This window comes from Balaenoptera musculus, chromosome 17 (genome assembly GCF_009873245.2).
Source record: "Balaenoptera musculus isolate JJ_BM4_2016_0621 chromosome 17, mBalMus1.pri.v3, whole genome shotgun sequence".
Classification (NCBI taxonomy): domain Eukaryota; kingdom Metazoa; phylum Chordata; class Mammalia; order Artiodactyla; family Balaenopteridae; genus Balaenoptera; species Balaenoptera musculus.
The window spans coordinates 21,353,396-21,372,431 of record NC_045801.1 but is presented as its reverse complement, the minus strand read 5'-3'; the positions used below and the strand labels follow the sequence as shown (position 1 = coordinate 21,372,431).

General features: G+C 35.5%; 1 protein-coding gene across 7 annotated transcripts in view; it reads left to right on the top strand.

Annotated features, from left to right (window-relative positions):
- The window catches only part of MED30 (mediator complex subunit 30), a 42,575-nt gene that overhangs the window by 5,546 nt on the left and 17,993 nt on the right, over positions 1 to 19,036 (top strand). For 3 of the 7 annotated variants that reach the window (XR_005017068.1, XR_005017069.1, XM_036830687.1), the window contains exons 2-3: positions 1,916 to 2,074; positions 4,017 to 4,121. Coding sequence is in view for 5 of the 7 variants with exons in the window: in XM_036830687.1 (XP_036686582.1) it covers positions 1,916 to 2,074; positions 4,017 to 4,121 (264 nt within the window). In the remaining 2 variants the exon portion in view is untranslated. The other 4 variants (XM_036830690.1, XM_036830688.1, XM_036830691.1 and 1 more) reach the window with 4 other exon arrangements.

Genomic DNA, 19,036 nt, shown 5'->3' with positions numbered 1-19,036 from the left:
GTGAATTTGAGGAGGGTGGTTCTTTGTATTTCGAAGGATTTTGTTTTCCTTTATGAAAGGATTTATCAAGAGTTCTTTTGCATAACACAGAATTCTTAGCGAATTTTAAGTGTCGATTTATGGAAAAAATAATTCATGAAAGTAAAATAATCCAGACTGTACTTTAAAACTTTGTGTGTGTGTGCACTATACCAAATACAGGGATATAAATGCCAGTTGCTTCTAGTCTTTATTAAGTACAAAATATGGGCAAAGTACTCAACGTAGTCAGTACCATAATAAAGGTAGAGCCTGCTTCTGTATGCAAGATGTAATCATTATACTTATTACCACCCAAACAAGAAAGCAGTGACCCTTTGAAACTTTTCTCTTATTTGTTAATGTTTGTGAAAGTTCATAAATTGAAAGGTCATGAGAAATCCTACGTTGTATTGTGGGGTGAATTCTTAATGCTTTTCTCCTTTAAACTGTTTTCACTAATTCAGTCCTTAGTACTTTTATCACATTTCTTTGAGATATAATCCTCAGGATGTTTTAATTCTTGAGAATTTCCAAAAATCCTAATAAAACTCATTTCAAAGAATTTCAGAAGATCCATCTCCTTAACTTATAAACATAATATTACAGGAAATTTGGAAATGAGAGAAAAGAAAATGAATTATTAAGCCTGTCTTCCTATTACATCTTTTATCAACTATTACACCTTTTAACAACTACGTATAGGCCTTTACACTCTTTTTTTTCTTTTTTTAGTGTTTATGGTTTTACCTACTTGTAATGATAGTGTGTCTTGTTTTCTTTCTTCTCTGAACACTCTATCAGGCTTTTTTTTTTTTTTTTTTTTTGCATTCCTACCTCATCTGTTTAGAAAAGAAAAAAAGGATGAACTGAGGTTTAGAAAGACTGGACTGATTTTCTAGCTATCAGACAGTAGTTTGGGTCTTGGTTTTAAGTCACTTTATTCCCCAGGGTAAGTGTATGTATGAGTGCTTATAATGAAATTACCTCGTATACTAGAAAACATGGTACAAATTTTGTTAATTCTAATTTCAGGATGATTTCACAGCTCAAATTGTGGGAATAAAATAATGTAAAGATGTACAGAGAAAGGAAGATTTTGTTTGTGAGTTTCAGCACTGCACAAAAGGTGCATTTAGTTCTAAATAAGTAGTAGTTTTTCCATTTATCTGTGATTTTTGTCATTTCAGTATATATTTTTGGCTTCTTTTGATAAAATTCCTGAATTAAAAATATATAAGCATCCAACACAGAGTTATGATCATAGCAGTTACTTGTAATAATTTATTAATGATGTTCAAGTACAGATTGATTTGCACCTATCTCCTGCTATTGATTTTGTTTTAAAGTAAAACTTCTGGTGACAGCTCTATGTTTTAATGCATGCCTTGAGTATCTTAATTATCTTATCATATTTAAGGTATTTTGAGATTATTTTTGCAACAGTGGCAGCATACTCTTCTTCTGCTGAAAAGTCCTGATCTTAATTTTTTTCTTTTCTTCTTCTTTTCCTTTAAATTGTATTTTGTTTTTAACTTTCTGGTTGAGTTCAGAAGCTTGCTGCCTTTATATAATAGTAAGTGATATTAAAATTGTGTATTCTTTTTAAAGTTATAATACAAAGCTGTGATATAAAGATAATCAAAAGTTAGAGGTGGAAAGCATTTCAACTGATCAGAGAGGTTTATCACAAAGTCTTTTCTAGAGCTGCTTTACAGTATGCCAAGGAGCTAATTAATAAATGAACATGTATTACTCTTAAATTCTTAAAATTGCACTTAACTGTGAGGAACAGCTTGCTTTTATGCATTGCTTAAAGATTGTTTCTTTTTGCTAGCTTTACTGAAAAAAAATCTCGATTTTCATTACCTTATATTTTTGTTTTTTTGTTGAGAAGCTGCCAAACGGTGTCACTTACCATACTGGAACATATCAAGACCGGTTAGCAAAGCTACAGGATCATCTTCGCCAACTCTCTATTCTCTTCAGGAAGCTGAGATTGGTCTATGATAAATGCAATGAAAACTGCGGCGGGATGGATCCCATTCCAGTAGAGGCAAGTTTTAGTGGTAGAGGGAGGATGAGTCTAAGATAGTCTCAGGACATTTGTAATTTTTTCCTTTCTCTCTTCTATTTTCACCATATTTCCAGATTATGAAACACACTGGTTTTGCTTTTGACCAGAGAAGATGAAATTGTGATATATATATATATATGCATAGAATTATTACTGTCTTTTCATGTTAATAATTTCTAGTAGACTTTAACATCCAGGCTGATAGTATATTTTTGTTGTTGGGAGGAGAGAGTTGTCTGTGGCAATTTTTATTATTGCTTCCAGTGTCTCATTTTAATTAAATCAGTGCATGATGTTTTAGTAGGCATATTAATAGTATTGTAGAATCCTTTTAAAGTGGTTTTCATGTAAGTTCTTTATGGATAAAAGGTTATAACTATTTTTATCATTATTAAATTATCTTAGTGGAATCACTCTAGTTTTTAAATATTTTTTTAATTTAATCTTGGATCATAGATATATTTTAGTTAATTAGGTATATGATATTTTTTATAGGTGCCCTTTTCCTGTTGACAAGTTATATCTCTGCCACCAAAGGTAGCTGGGAAGGTTTGGATGTTCTCTCATTACATATAAGGAACAGTTTCCTGTGATCAGTGCTTTCTTGTTTGAGTGATCAGCATGTAAAGAGTGAGCAGTGAAAGAGTAAACTGCAATACAGCCTGAAAAGAAGTGGTCAGAGATGTGGAAGATGGGAAATGTGGTTGATATTGACAGATGCTGCAGAGAAGTCAAGGAAAATAAAGAATGAAAACTGTCCACCAGATTAATTATTGGTATATTTGAGCAGAGCTTCTGTGAAAGGTAGCAACAAGAAGTCATATCACAGTGAGCTGAAGATTAAACAGGAAATAAGGAACTGAAGCCAGAAAGTGGATATCCATCTTTCAAGAAGCTTAGATTATTAAAAGCAAGGGAAGAAAGCAGTAGATGGAAGGAGGGATAGAGTTGAGGGTTTGGGATTTTTTCCTCCAAATGGGAGAACATGTTTAGATAAAAAAGGAAGAAAATGGTAGGGTGAGGTTGGGGGAAATAAATAATGAAGACAGGAGGGCAGAGGAATCAGGGCACAGGAATGGAGACTAAGTGTCTTCAGGAGGAAGGACCACTCTGCTTGCGTTAGGAGAGAGGAAAGGAAGAAAGTAGCTGTGAATGTGGGCAAGTTTATATTTGTCCCAAGAATTCATAGAAGTTTGGCCAGATTGACTCCTGATTGTACCAGTTATTTACCTCTGTCCTGTTCCTGCATTGGTAATATAAGATGGAAGGACTAGATAATTCCTGAAGTCTCTGTCGCAAGAGGCTTCATCAAATAAACTTCATCACAAATCATACGTATTTAATTATAATCCTGCTAGAAGTTTCACTGCTATATAAATTTTCTTCTCTTACAAAAAAACTTTCTCCCAACTAAAAGACATCTAGAAATCTGCACAGATACTAGATAGCAAGTAAATCACATTTATATAATACACAACCATGAAGTTCCTTTCTTTTTAGTATAGATGAAGGAAAGCCTGTTCCATCTCAATGAACTATAAATTTCTTAAGGGTAGGACTTGTATCTTATTTGTCATTATTTTTGCAGTGTCTCCTCACCCACTATCTGCCAATTAAATATTTGCTGATTGACTGAGTAGGATATTACTTAATTAGGATATTACTTAATTATATGTGACAACTAATTTTGCTAAAAGGACTATTTTGCAAAAGAAACCTGAAAAGCTAATGTTAGAGTGCACTGAAATGACAGACTTCTAAGGCTTTTATTTTAGGCCATCATTTGAATTAAAATGTATTTTTGTACTATTAAGAGAAAAGTATAAAAATTGATCTTAATCGGATGCATTATCTATACCAGTATAATTGGAAATTGTGTGTCATATGCTTGACTTTTTTAACTTTTGTCTGTCACTCCCAGCAACTTATTCCATACGTGGAAGAAGATGGCTCAAAGAATGATGACCGGGCCGGCCCACCTCGTTTTGCTAGTGAAGAGAGGCGAGAAATTGCTGAAGTCAATAAAGTGAGTTGCTAGTCTGTATGTTTTATATTTCCGAATTATTGATACAAATTACAAGGGAGTCTGTGTAACTCAAAAACATAATTTGAATTATAGAATTACCTGAAGTTGTTTTCTGTGACAAATTTAACCTACTTAGAGTACAACCCAGAACTAAAAGGTAAGCAGAAATGCCATCTGAATAGTCAGAAGAGAGATCACAGAACTCAGGCAATAAAGCTCTTAGAAAAGCCTCATAGGCACTCAGTTACAACCCATTTACTTTTTTCTTTTCTAGGCAGAATTGTAGCTCTCTAGCTTAGAGCATATTTGGAGCAGCAAATGATAAAAATTTACAAGTAGGAGAGGTGAATGTCTCAACAGCTGAATAAGAAATTGAGTTATCAAAGCACTACCCCATCCCACCCTCCACCCCCCAAAAGTTCCTAACTTGAATTTATTGCTGAGTACTTTTAGAAGTTCAGAAGATAATGTTCAGATAGTTCTCTAGAAACATAGGGAAAAAAGGAATGTTGTCAGTTCATTCTGTGGTGGAAACATGGCTTACCAAAACCTAACAAATAGCACAGTAAATAAAACTACCAATCTCGCTCCTTCACTTACAAATACACGCTCCCACCTCCTGCCCCACTCCTGAAATTCTTAATGCTAGTTAATAGAATTCATCAGGGTATTAGTTAATCCACCACAGCCACAGAGGGTTTTCTGAGGTAGAGGAGGATGACTCAGTTTACATATATAATATGTAATATCAGTAGATTAAATTGAAAAAAAAATTTATTTTTCGCAGATCTAAAAGACATTTGATAGACTTCAAATGCTGCTGATTCAACGAATGCTTAAAACTATTAACAAGATAGTCTTTTTTAAAAAAAAACTTATTTCAGATAAATAGCCAACATTTTTCATAGAGATGAAATATAGGCATAAAATAGGGTGCCTTACACCACTGTGTTTAATACTATTTTAGAAGTTACAGCCAGTGAAACAGAAATAAACTTTAGGAAACAGGGGTTATAATATTATGTACAAATCTGTTAAGTTCCTTAAGCTTGTACATAACATTTTAACTCAAGCTTAAGCTCAAAGAAGCTCATTGATTAATGAGTCAATAAGTGTTTGAAAAAAGAGCTTAATACAAGATTGATACCATTTTTCTATAATGCCATAAAGAAATTAGAATATAAGATACTATTCACAATTGTAACAACTAATATTTAGTTAGGAATTATTTCCATGATATATGTAACTAAACTTATTAAGATACATGAAGTTTTGAATAGTTGAAAGAACACATTAAGTTCTTATATGGGCAATAACTATTCTAAAAATAACTATTCTAAAAATCACTATTCGTGATTATTTCATAGTTTTAATACAGTAACAGTCCAAATCCAAATATGAATTCTCTTGAAACTGCACAAAAATAGTAAGATTTTAGTGCAATACCAATCAAAAAACAAATCCAAATAAAATCCAAATGGGAATTTTTTTCTTGAGAGCATACTAAAATACATATATAAAACAATTCCTATAAGAGTAATAAAGAACTCTTTGCTTCAAAAACTAAAACGTGATATGAAGCATACTGTAAAAACAATAATTAAGTGTGAAATACCAGCACAAAAATAGATTAGTAAAATAATAGCCAGAAAAAGTCTTCCTATTGTATATGAGAATTTAATATGACATAAGAGGGATTGTGTGGAAAATTAGTCTTTAAAAAGAGACACTTCTAGGGAAAATTAAGCTAGCTTTTACATTACACCATGTGTCAAAATGAATTTCAGAGTTGAAAATAAGACTTGCAAAACAAAATATTGGAAAATTAAAAGAAAAATTATATCAAAACTCAGGAAAAAAGAAAGATGGATAGATTTTTCTAAAATAACATTTAAAACAATTTTTAAGAGGTGAAATATAAATTAAGAAGAATAGTTCCAGCAAATTTGACAGTAATAAGTATAAACAATTTACAGTAGGAAATTAAGAGGGGATTAGGAGGGGATTGGGAACTTTTAATTTAGATCTTAAAGAATAAGTGGTGTTCGGTAGTACAGAGATATGAGACATTCATTTATTAAGTGTTATATGTTTCTGTTGATAATCTATATTAATTCACAATGGATGTGTTCTATTATTTTTCTCTGTAGTAAGGATATTATTTATAAAATACAATGAAATGTATATATAAATAAAACACAATTGTGATGGTAACTTTGATTTCAGAGTACCACATGTGACATACATATAGTTTGTTCTCTACCATAGAAGATATCATGATATTTGTGGGGGGATCAGGGGGAGGGTGGGGGGAAACTTATGTAAGTTCAGAAAGATGTAATTTTTCTAAAGGTAAGTTTCATTTCACTTTCCATTTCTCTAAGTTCCTCTTTTTTTCCTAATATGATGATTTAGTCATAGGCTATTCTTGATTTTTTTTAAAGACCTATCATATAATCAGAGTATAGTAATACTTTGACAGTGTGTAATCAAAAAACTCTTACTAGCTATTGACATAGAATTTTGTGAATTTTAAGTAAAGGATGTAATTGATACCAAGACTATGATGTATAAAAGTATTTCTTTCTCCACATGAGGATGTAGCTCTCTGTACAGTCTCTCTCTGTCCTGGACCCACCTACATACTTTCCTTCCCCCAGTCCTTTCAATGCCGTTGTCATAATTGGGGTTCAGTAAATATTCTGTGTTCATATTATTATGGCACATAAATACTGCTTATTGCTAAGCCACATAGTAAACTAGAATTACATTTCCTTGAATAATTATTTTGTTTTCCTAAAGTTAATAATTCTGTAATTTTGAAAAATTTTAGTTAGTTCTTTATACATCTGTGGCCGCACCTCAGTACTGTTTTCCAACTTTCCAGAATCAAATTATCAGACGACTTACAGGTTTATTCCCCACCCCACCCCCAGAGTCCTCCCATCTCGTCAGGTCTGGGTTGAATGCTCCCTAGGCCTGCTGTTCATCCATTGCCCTGGGGCTTTCCTTCACCTCTTCTGTTGGTTTCACTATTTCCTCAATCTCCTATCTTTCTCTTTCTTGGTTTATTTCTCCCTCAGTAAGGTCCATATGTCAGTGGCTTCTTTAGGAGGAATGCAGGGACTTAAGTTTTTAGCCTTCACGTATCTGTCCAGTTGATCGTTTGGCTAGATATAAAATTCTATGTTGTAAATTAAGTTCCCTCAGAAATTGGAAGGTATTCTTCCATAATCTTCTCATACAGGGTTTGGCAAACTTTAAAGGACCAGATAGTAAATATTTTAGGCTTTGTGAGACATGTGGTCCTTGTTCTTTTTTTTTTTTTTTTTAATTATTTATTTATTTTTGGCTGCGTTGGGTCTTCATTGCGAGCGGGGGCTACTCTTCCTTGCGGTGCACGGGCTTCTCATTGCGGTGGCTTCTCTTGTTGCGGAGCACGGGCTCTAGGCGCGTGGGCTCAGTAGTTGTGGCTCATGGACTCTAGAGCACAGGCTCAGTAGTTGTGGTGCACAGGCTTAGTTGCTCCGTGGCACATGGGATCTTCCCGGACCAGGGCTCGAACCCGTGTCCCCTGCGTTGGCAGGCGGATTCTTAACCACTGCACCACCAGGGAAGCCCATGGTCCTTGTTCTGATGTAAAAACCATCCTTAGCTCATGGGCCTTACAAAAACAGGTCACGTGCCATAGTTTGCCAACCCCTGTTATGCTTTGTTGTCTTTGCAGATGGAGGCTCTAAAAGATCTGGTGAGCATCTGATGCTTAAACATGAGCCATTTATATTTGGGAGGGAAGCACTAGAAAGCCTATCACAGGCTTTGTGAGTTGGCTTCATCATAGCGAGATTTGGAAGCAAGTTGGCTCTTCTCTTTGGGGGGACCCCCAACTATCATTTACTGAGGTTTTTCTTTAGGGCTATTCCGTTTCTTCAAAGAAGAATCTTCCAGTGCCCTACATAGAGTATAGGCTCATGTCTTCTTGCCGTCTGCTGTGCTGGTGGCACTGAATCCCCAGCTGTTCTGGTTCAATTTCATAGGAAACAAACCTCTCGTTCCCTGAAATGTGGGACAGGACACGGGAGAGGGTACTCAGTCCCCTGTTGGTGAGGAGTGGGAGTGAGCACCTGGGGCTCTCGCTAGTCCCTGTAGCTGTTTCCCTCCCGTTTCTGTCCCCTGGGCCTCACGTGCTGACTTTGCGATGGCACCTGTCTCCAGTTCTCCGTGGAGGATCAGCCCGTTCTCATTGGCATCCTTCCTGCATCCATCTGGGCTGTACAGTAGTTTCCTCCCATGTCATTTATTGCTCCCCTTCTACTTTTCATTCTTAAAATGTGCCACCTGACATCTACTGTTGTCTCCTTTCTGATCATTTTTCTCCACATGGATTTATAGCTTTTTCATTCCTCTCCTGCCATTTTATTAGGGTTTGAGAAAAAAGAAAAGATAAACACATGTGTTTAGTCCGCAGTGTTTATCTGCAACAGGCTTATTTCAATGCACAAAGTAGTATTTCTGAACGTTCATCTATTTATGGAATAAAAGCCCATATTTTAAATTCTGTGTTCCCATTTATACTTCAGGCATTTGAGAGCTCGTTTTGATTCTGAATAAACCATTTGAATCTGTTGAATTTGCTGTTGTACATACTTCTAACTTTGGGATAAAACTTGTTTTAGTTAACATGGTATTGAACTGAAGATTATTACAAAGAGGAAAGAATCCATTACATGTTTTAAATTAAACAGATTTAAAGCTTAGCCCTATATTTCCATGGGAATTTTTTTTTAAGAGAATTTAGAGAGAAAATATCTTCTCTTGAATGGCAGAGGAAGTATTCATTTGATTGGCCTCATGGCTCTTACTTCCTGGGAATTGTTACTATAATTTGAGACAGTACTCAAGAATTAAGCAGTAAACAGAAACCAAAAAAAAAAAGGAGAGGACTAAGATTTGGTTAACTCAAATTGAAATTCCCCTAAAAAAGGGAGAAGAGAATAAAGTTAACAGCTGAAAACCAAAGTGGATTTTTTGACCCAAAGAGGTTTTTGACTCATTCCTTAAATAAAATATTATAAATGTGAATTGACTATAATACATATTCTGACTGTTAACCAAGTTATCTTATGTATAATTAGTGGTACTAATGTATTTTATTTTTTCTTTTCTCCCACTTCTTCCAACTTTGTACCTCCCTTCTAGAATATAAGATTAAAACATAATTGAAAAATTTTAAAACACTGAGTAAACTCATGATCAATTGATATATATTTTTCTGCCTTAATGGCACACATACCTGAATGTTTCTGTGAAAAATATGTTTATTTTAAATAGCTACCTTCAGATGGTAAAATGTTGGCCTAATTACATAATCACACAGATGCTATTAAAAGTAGTTTAAATTAATTGAGTTAATTTTTCAACTACAGTTGACCCCTGAACAACACAGGTTTGAACTGTGCAGATCCACTCATATGCAGATTTTTTTCAATAAAATACTCCAGTACTACACAATATGCAGTTGACTGAATCTGCGGAAGCAGAACCATGGATACAGAGGGCAGACTGTGGGACTTGAGCATCCTCAGATTTTGGTACCGCGGCAGGTCCTGGAACCAGTCCCCCACATTGTTTAATGGTCAGCTGAATATCACTGTGTACTTGAAATTGTACAGAACATATTGATGGTCAGTCTGGTTTCTAACAACATATATATCACTAATGTCTACCATAGTGGCATGAAACTTTGGGGCATGAAATTTGTAATCAGTATTTGATATAAATCATCAGATGCAGAATGGCCTAATTTTAATAGTCAAATTTTTAGCTTTTAAAAATACTTCATTTTCTTTTCATATGTCCTTGAATCCATAAGCCTTAATACCCAAGTAAAGGATGAACACTTGTTTGAGACTATATTTTAAGGATATCAGAATGAGTTCTATTTTGCTTAAAAGTATTCTGTTAATGGTAAAATGAAACTGAAAGAGATATGTGGGTAGTTTTTACAGAGTTGACATATAATTGAGTTCAAGCAGTTAGAAGTTAAAGCATTTTTGACCAATTGTCACAGCCTTTGTATGAATAGTAAATTACATGGTATGACTTAGCATAAACATATTTTTTTAAGTATCTACTCTACTTACACATTCACCTGTTAATGTAACAAATTAGGCACAGATGATGGATTTTGATAACAGCAGCTGTCAACCTCTGTTAAAATCAATCAGTGGCAAGACTGTATATATTAAATCCTGTATCATGTCATGAAAATTTATTTACAGTTTAACCACTAATAAGCATAACTGTCAGCTTTGCTGTTGATATTTTCATGATGTGTTTTGGCTCTAGGTATTTTACTTGTATGCTAATTCTTTTAATTTAAAACTTTGTGGCCTCTTTGAGACAAACTGTCCAAATGCCTTATGACATATCATACTTTAAAAAAGTTTTACTATTCCCTAGAGTTGAATATTACCTTGAAAATATCCCACATTTTTTAGTTCTCTTAGTTAAGAGTTAATGACGCTAAATTTTTTAAATGAGTACATCAGAATTTATATTTCCAAATGAGTATTCTTGAAAGTAGCATTTATTCCAGTGATGTAACCATTGTGGGAGCCATCTGTAACCTCTGTTTTGATATTGATTTGAAAGTCTGTTTTTAACCATTCAAGAATATAATTTCATTACTTCTAGTTACTCCTTAATTTATACTGAAATGTGATCACTAAGCTTCTTTCACCAGACTTGGCCTTTGAATGGTCTTCAGCTGTTTCAAAAACTTAAATACCTCCTCTTTCTCCTTTTCCATGGATACAGATTTGTCACTATTGAAGTTATTTAGGAGAACACATCACACACATTTGCCCAGTTAACCTTTTTCACTGCAGTTTAAATATTTCTTCTTCTTCAAGAATTTTAATGGATCCCCATTATCTACTAACAAGACCAAATTTATCCTTCCTTCCACTTTTTGCTCACCACCAACTTTTCTAGACCCTAAACAAAAATATTTTCCTTGTTTGCTGACCCTACCAGTTGGGGTTCCACAGCACCTGATATTTTTCCCCTGCCATCTGCCTTAACCAGGTTATGGTCTAGTCGTTTGGGCAGTATATCTTCTTCCTACTTCATGCTGAGTTTCTTCAAGGCAACAGACCGTTTCTTACTCATTTTTCTTCCCTTACAATGCCTAACCCAGAGCCGGGCACATAATATACCCTCAGTAAATATTTATGGAACAAAATGTGTTACAGGCTAAGAATTCCATTCCAAAGAGAAGTTCTGAAATTTTTTAAAGTGACCATATTCAAGATATGTCAGAAGGTACCAATTCAAATAATTTTTTAAAAATCAACTCATATACTTTCTCTTCCTTTTATTCTTATTAAGTTGCTCTTCTCTACTTTCCACCTGAAAAATGAGAATTGAGCAGGGAATCATGGTAGCTGAAGTCTCTCACAGCTTAGAGGAATGATGGCTTGGTGGAAAAGGGCAGCTGACTGAATCATTTTGAAGCCTTGAATTAGTTCCCTGAACTAAGCTTACTGGTTTTCATTACATGTGTCTGTGTAACTGATTTTCATATTATGTATGGGTATAAAGAAATTAGAACTGGCAAGGGCCTAATAGATTATATAATCCAATTTCTTACAAAAGAAAACTGAGGATAAGGAATTTGTCTAAGATCAAATAGCAAGTTAGAGGCAAAGTCAGAACTGGAACTAAGGTTTTCGACCTCCCAATATACACCTTTATTCGTATATTCCTGTTTTGCTGCCACCCTTGATTGCTGGCAGAAGTTTCTTGGTCTCTAGGATGACAGAGACTTAATAGGCAGCTACCACATACTTACGACAACAGAACTTAGAAGATCGGGCGTGTGAAAACTGAACAAGGAGACTGAGTACCTGAAGTACTAATAGTATCTTTTTCCCCAAAACTATGTTAAAGTGAGCTTTATGGTACTGAATACTGTATGCTTACCCTGTGTACTCTACGGTCATATGTTTTAATCTGACTGTGCTGTGTTAATTCTCTTTTCAAATATGAATTAAATTTAATTAATATTGAAGTCTCTTTAAATTGCTTTTCTGTTTTCCGATAAGAATTTCTTCCTCCCTTTTAGCTTCTTACCTCCTGTTACCTCTCTAACTCTAGACAGAATATGAGCGATTTATTTAATCTTAGTTTGCTCTTTAATGAAATCAAAATTAAGATTTTTAGGTCTCTTTATAATGAACATGTACTGCTTGATCTGGAGGTATTTTAATATAGTATCTTTAAAATTATCTAACTAAATATATTACTTCCAAATGTAATGTTTCCAAGAGGGTACTTAAAAGTAATGATTATTATAATAACTAGTAAACACTTTGAAATTCTCTATGTTTATCTTGTTTTATCTACACAGACATTTACTACATAGGATTTGAAGAAAGGATGCTTAAAAAGAAGTTTACAAACTGTGGTCATAGTAGAAACCCAGATCTAGAGATACAGAGAGACCTGCCATGTGCATTCAGGGCATCCAGCAAATCTTAGTTATGAAGAAGATTATATCAGGGCTGTACCATCTTGTCTTCAGTTTTCAGCATTAGATTGCACTTCATGCTGAGAGCAAACAGTGACTTCTGCCACATGTTTGAAAGACCAGTTACATCAGGCATTGCATTTTTATTATACTTTATATTCTATATTGACGGTTTATGTTCTGTGCCTACCAGTAACATTTGTTGAATGCTTACTTGTATGCCAGGCACAGTCCTAACACTTGACATGAATCAAATCTTTTGATCCTCATAAAAACTCTTATGAGGTAGGTTCAGTTATTTTCCCCATTTTTCTGTTGTGGAAACTGAGGGACAGAGAGCTTAAGTAATTTGGCCAACGTCATATATTTAGTTAGTGAAGGAGCTGAGTATAAACCCAGAGAGTCTGGCTCTAGAGATTGTGCTCTTAACCATTATGCTACGCTGCCTCTTGGAAAATCTATGCACTTAGGTTTTATAACAAGTAAATATTTAGCTTATTTTCTTTGGTGGTAGAAGTGGAGGAGTAAAGGGAGGTGGGGGATGGAGCTGTAGGCCTCTGGGGGCTGAATTAGAATTCATCATGCCTTGCAGTGAATGTTTGCGGCCAGAGAAGGATTGAGACCTTCTGCCTTTAAGGAAATTAGCTTAATTTCTGTCTGGGTCATTAGAGTTCTAACTTATGACATTTTAGTCTTCTACCTTCATGGTATGTATTTCATGAAACATTTTTGATAAATTCTTTTGTTTGTACAGAAACTCAAACAGAAGAATCAACAGCTGAAGCAAATTATGGATCAATTACGAAATCTCATCTGGGATATAAATGCCATGTTAGCAATGAGGAACTAAACTGATATTTAAATGTCCAGCATTACACATGTTATACCATTTTTTTCCCCTCAAGTATTTTTTCCCTTTAAAGAAGATTATTTATCTGCTTTTATTCTAGTCACTAGAATGAAAGTTTCTATTTTTTACACTGTGGTTTTACATGAAAGCATTCATTGGTGGTTTTTCTTTAAGCTTTTGATTCTGTGAAAGATTATGGTAGTAAACTTTGATGGGGTTTGTTTTTGGTTAATCTTCATGAATTAAATAATTGTTTTTTAAAAGCAAAGTAATTAAGTTTTGTAAATAAATTTCTAAATTTGATCAATGGTTGTTTTGTTCATTTCATTACCCTTTTAGGAGAAAATGAAAGGTTTAAACATTTTTGCAGATGAAAATATCAAGTTCAGTCCATCTGTGGTACAAATTAAACATATAAGTTACCATTTCAGCTCAATTTTTAAAATTTAGTTTGAGTCCCAAGGAAGTTAGAATGAGAAAACAGTTAACTTCTCTATTGTTGTAAGCAGATGAAAATTGAAATTGTTTTTATTGTGGTTCTTCAAGTGTTTGGCCTTAATTGGAATGATCTGTCCCTAAAAGGAGAGAAAAATGTGTTGAAATCCCAACTATGTGCTTATTTGCTACCTGCTTTAGGCCAAGAAGCAACCCCCTATCTGATTTTTCAGATATATCCTAAAGTAATCTTAAGCATGTTTTAGAAACAGTGAATTTTTAAGAGTTTAAATGAGATAGTTCTGTATGACCAGTGCTTCTGTAGACTGGTAGTTGGTCTACAGTAATAAGTCCTTTACAGGTCTGCCTACAGGAGCTGGTTTCTCAGATTATAAATAATGTATCCTCAAATACGAGAGTTGGATCCTTCTCAGGAAAGATTTCTCCCAGCCTGATCCAGAAGCCCCTACCTACTGGCCTTGGTTCGAACTCAGTAAATACTGCTATTTGACTTTGTAGTATATGGATTCTCTGGAGGGTACCAGCTTCCTCTGGGGAGGGAACCTGGGTGGTTGAGGATAAGGGTACAGAAGATGCTTACTATTCATTGTATACCCTTTGGTACCTGTGGAATTTTCCAGCATGTGCAAATACTGCCTATTCATTTTAAGTTATACAGATTCCCACCTCTAACAAGTGGCAGAAGCATGACAAGACAAGCCAAACCACAGGGACATCTTTAGACTCTCTAACTGCACATTCATCAGAGCAAGTTCCCGTGAGCAAGCCCAGTGTTAGTCAAATGGGGAAATGACCCCGTGGTGGGAAGCACAGCAGTTATAAGGCAGAAGGTAATAGTATATGAAGCTATGACAAGAAGAATTAGGACCAATAATTCAATCTACCCCAGAAGTCTGCAGTATCTATTTTATTTAGCCTATCACCAGTTGGACATGGAGGGTTTTTTTTTTTTTTTTTTTTAACAGGTTTTCACTTTATGTTCTTTGCATGGTAGATTGCTGATGACTACTGGGAATTTAGTGTTTTGGTACTGACAACTTGTAAAGCAGTTATAAAAAAATGTTTTAACCAAATGGAGTTTTTTGGTTTTGTTTTGTTTTAATCACACTCAACTCCTTAGATCATTCAAGGTGTCACAAACTCAACTCTTGAAAGGAATGTGGAAATTGTATCTTTGGGGGCTTGGTTCTATAGGGAATCTCAATGTGGAGAAATAATCGATGCAGCTACTCTCATAGAGCAGTAGCCCCAAATTCTGGGAACCTCAAATTCTGTGTGTTCTTGAAGTCCTCAAAACTGATGCCGGTTTATACAGTCACTCACTAGTCTGCTTGAGGCTTGTTATGAATGTGTTGGGGTTATAAAAACATAGACTCCACTAACAAAGTTTCAGCTTTTTGAGGGAGAGCATGCCGGGAGACTGAAGAGCCAGAAAGGCAATTCAATCACCATGTGTGGCCTTGAGCAAGTAAATCTCAGTTTTCTTGTCTGTAAAATGATAGGTGGGATTAGTTGATCTTATATTCTTTGTTAGAATTGTAGTTGCAAATGTTAGAAACCCAATTCCAAATGGCTTAAGCCAAAAAGGGAATTTATTAATTCATGTCCCAAGAAAGGATGCTTGAGAAGAGCTCACAGAAGCAGAGAAAAGCTGCAGAAACCAAGACTTCAAGAATTAGAACCAAGATTCAATGCCCCGGGATCCTCTTTGCCCACCCCTAATTTCCGCTCTCTCTCTGCTCCATTCTCTCCTACTGTAGACAGGCTTTCTCCAAATGGTGGGAAAGATGGCCTCCCACCAGCTTACCCTTACATCTTTTCCACGCCCTGACTCCAGAGGCTGGGCCCCTTCTCCTCCCACTCTGCGTTGAGAACTGGAGTGGACCCTGATCAGCACAGCTTGGGTCACGTAACCAACCTTTGAACCAACTGTGTGTACATGTGGGTTCTATAATTAGATCAGCCAGGTTATAAGCCCATCTCTGTGGCTAGGAATTGGGTGTGAGAGTCATGGAAAAGTTACTGAGCAGGGAACAAATACTAGGGAAAAAAATACCAATCAGAAAAATTTGCAAGAAAAACGTACAACAATGGCAACCACAGTCCACTGATGTTCTTCCTTGGTTCTAATACTGTCTCAGATAACATCAGTTATTCAACTCTCAAACCCCAAGAAAAGTTTTAGAGAAAACTAAATGCATCATTGACTATCATGAGAAAATTCTTAATTTTAATTTTTTTCTCAATTTGTGGACTTCTGTGTTGACATTTTTCTTTGCAGCCTTTGTTTTTTTTCTTTGAAGCTTTTTCAATTAATTGCAATGTGATCTTATCAGGTCTTGGTTAGCCTCACATGGGTTAAAGCAGAGATACGAAAGAGCTAAGAAAAAAATAAAATGAAAACTTCAGCATCCTGGTAATGAAATTATCTTTAAAATGATTTGGAAACCAAAGGGCCTCATCATTCAGACATTAGATCCCTTGGCACCATTACAAGACAAAATGTGTTAACTTGACATTTTGATGTAGTTCCAGTTTGAGTAATTCATTTTCTTACCTTAAATTCCCAAGGAAGTTTAAGCTAGAGAGAGCAGTCTTTCAGCCTTAAACTAAAATGTGTGCTTTGTCCTAAAGCTCAAAGGCTTTGTTATCAAATTTGTCCAACATAACTGGATGCCTTAAAATTTTTTCTATTCCTTTAAAACATTTGTGGACCAAGGACTGATTTTTTTAAGCCTAAACTGAAAGATATTCCAGGTGTATATATATTTTTAACATGGTAGCAGTCGTGAATTCTCTCATATCTTTTTTTTAACTTAAAGAAGTAGAGTTAATATATTTACGTTAATATCTTTAAGTTTATATTTTACATAGGGTTGAATTGTACACTAATGCATTTACATCAGTAAATGTATGAATGCACTGATGATTCATGCATTTTTTTTTGAAAATTCTAGCTGTTGTCAATATGTAATTTGCATTCCCAAAACTTACAAAGAAAATGTAAACCTGTATTTTCTCTGTACTTTGAGATCTTATTCTATGACACAGGATTACAAGATCACCAAGTGGCATGTCCTTGTTAGAACTACCTTAACCTGTTTTAACTTAATTCAGATGTCTTTTTGAGGCAGTACCTCTTCAAGGTTAGCGAGCACGGGAATCAACTTGGGTGCACTTTTAAAAATACAGATTTTGGACTTAGCACAAGTTTACTGAATCAAAATCTCTAAAGTAGGGTCTAAGAGTTTGCATATTTAAAAACAAGTTTTCCAGGTGATCTGTCACCAACACTGGAAAAATATTTTTCTATGCAGTTTAGTGATAGTCATTATGAGTATTTTAACATGAAAAACTGTATAAAAAGTAGCAGTATTGATACAAAATGAAAAGTTTTGTGCCATATTTAAAGTTCTAGCCTTTTAAGAATTTAAAAATAATACTTTATAGGAGCAGTTCTCAACCTTGGCTGAACATGAGAATCAACTGGGAAAATGTCAAAATCCCCTGTGAAGCCATGCCCCAGGCCAATTCAGTCAGAATGGCTGGGGTGGGATCCAGGCAGCAATGTGTTTTAAAGCTCCCCAGGTGATTCCAAGGGTCGGCCAAGGTAAGAGCCACTGCTGTATGCAGATTTAAAAGCATGGAAAGAATCCTGAAGGACTGATTTTTCCAGTAATAGTTAAATATTTGGAGCAAAGAACTTCAAGAGGAAAAAGTCCTAAAACTCACCTATACACTAATGTAGTTTTGAAGGATAGCTGGCTGACTCTACACTCTTGGGTGTCAGGGGTGTGGGTGTCATCAACCACAATTATACCGCTCAGGAGAAAACTGAAGAGAGAATGCCACCCAGTCAGCAACTTTTAGAGGCAAAGGGGATTGATGCATTATCTTCCATCCTTATAGATCGTAATAATTTCAAGACATTTGAGAGGTTGAGTGAAGACAAAAGGAAGATGACATTTCTCCTTGTTCCCTGTTTCATGCTGTACATGGCCACATCTTGTTTTATTTATTTTTTTAATAAATTTATTTATTTATTTTGGCTGCGTTGGGTCTTCGTTGCTGCACACGGGCTTTCTCTAGTTGTGGCAGCTTCTCTTGATGCAGAGCACGGGCTCTAGGCACGTGGGCTTCAGTAGTTGTGGCTCACAGGCTCTGGAGCACAGACTCAGCAGTTGTGGCGCACGGGCTTAGTTGCTCCGCGGCACGTGGGATCTTCCCGGACCAGGGCTCGAACCCGTGTCCCCTGCATTGGCAGGCGGATTCTTAACCACTGCGCCACCAGGGAAGTTCCAGCCACATCTTGTTTTAGACTGATAAAATAACTAAGCTGGATTTATGATTTACTCATCTGACAGCCATCTGTTGATCACCTACAGACTCTGGGCACCAGGCTAGGAGGTGGATATACCAAGTTGGAAAGGACCTTTTGCTCAAAGGTTATGGAATATAAGCTAGAAGACAGCTGTCCCTATACACAAACTCTAGGCTTCTCAGGGGACTTCTTCACATTTACAAATTGGATGCTCACCAACCAACCCAAAGAACCAATGGCCTGCTTTTATTCCATGGGGACTCAGATTATCTTGGTGCCTGTAGAGCAGATTACAGAGCTCAAGCTAGAGGTCTCCTTCCCAGGGGTTCCACACAAAAAAAGTATCTCTGTGGTTAGAAAGTTACTGCTACGTATGCCCAGACCTGTAACAATCTAAAGACACAAAAAGGCAATGCTATAAAAATGTTCAACTCCGGAAATGAGAATGTAGCACAGCGTTAATTGCAATAAGGTGAGGGAAATAGTTTTCAAAACAGCTTTGGGAGGGGAAGAAAAGTCATTTGTGAAAGCTCAGTACTCAAAATCTACAGATGGCATCACTAACAAATAAATCAATTAAAGAATGCAGGGTGTGAATGGAAACATAAATGTGAATTAAAACCATACAAACTTGAAGTTATGTATGAAGTATTTTAACCACTGACACTAAAATTTTAAATTGAATTCTCTGATGAAACAGAAAACTGGTATAATTGCCTGAGTAAAGGGTGGTTTGAGAATTACAGCTGGTGGGG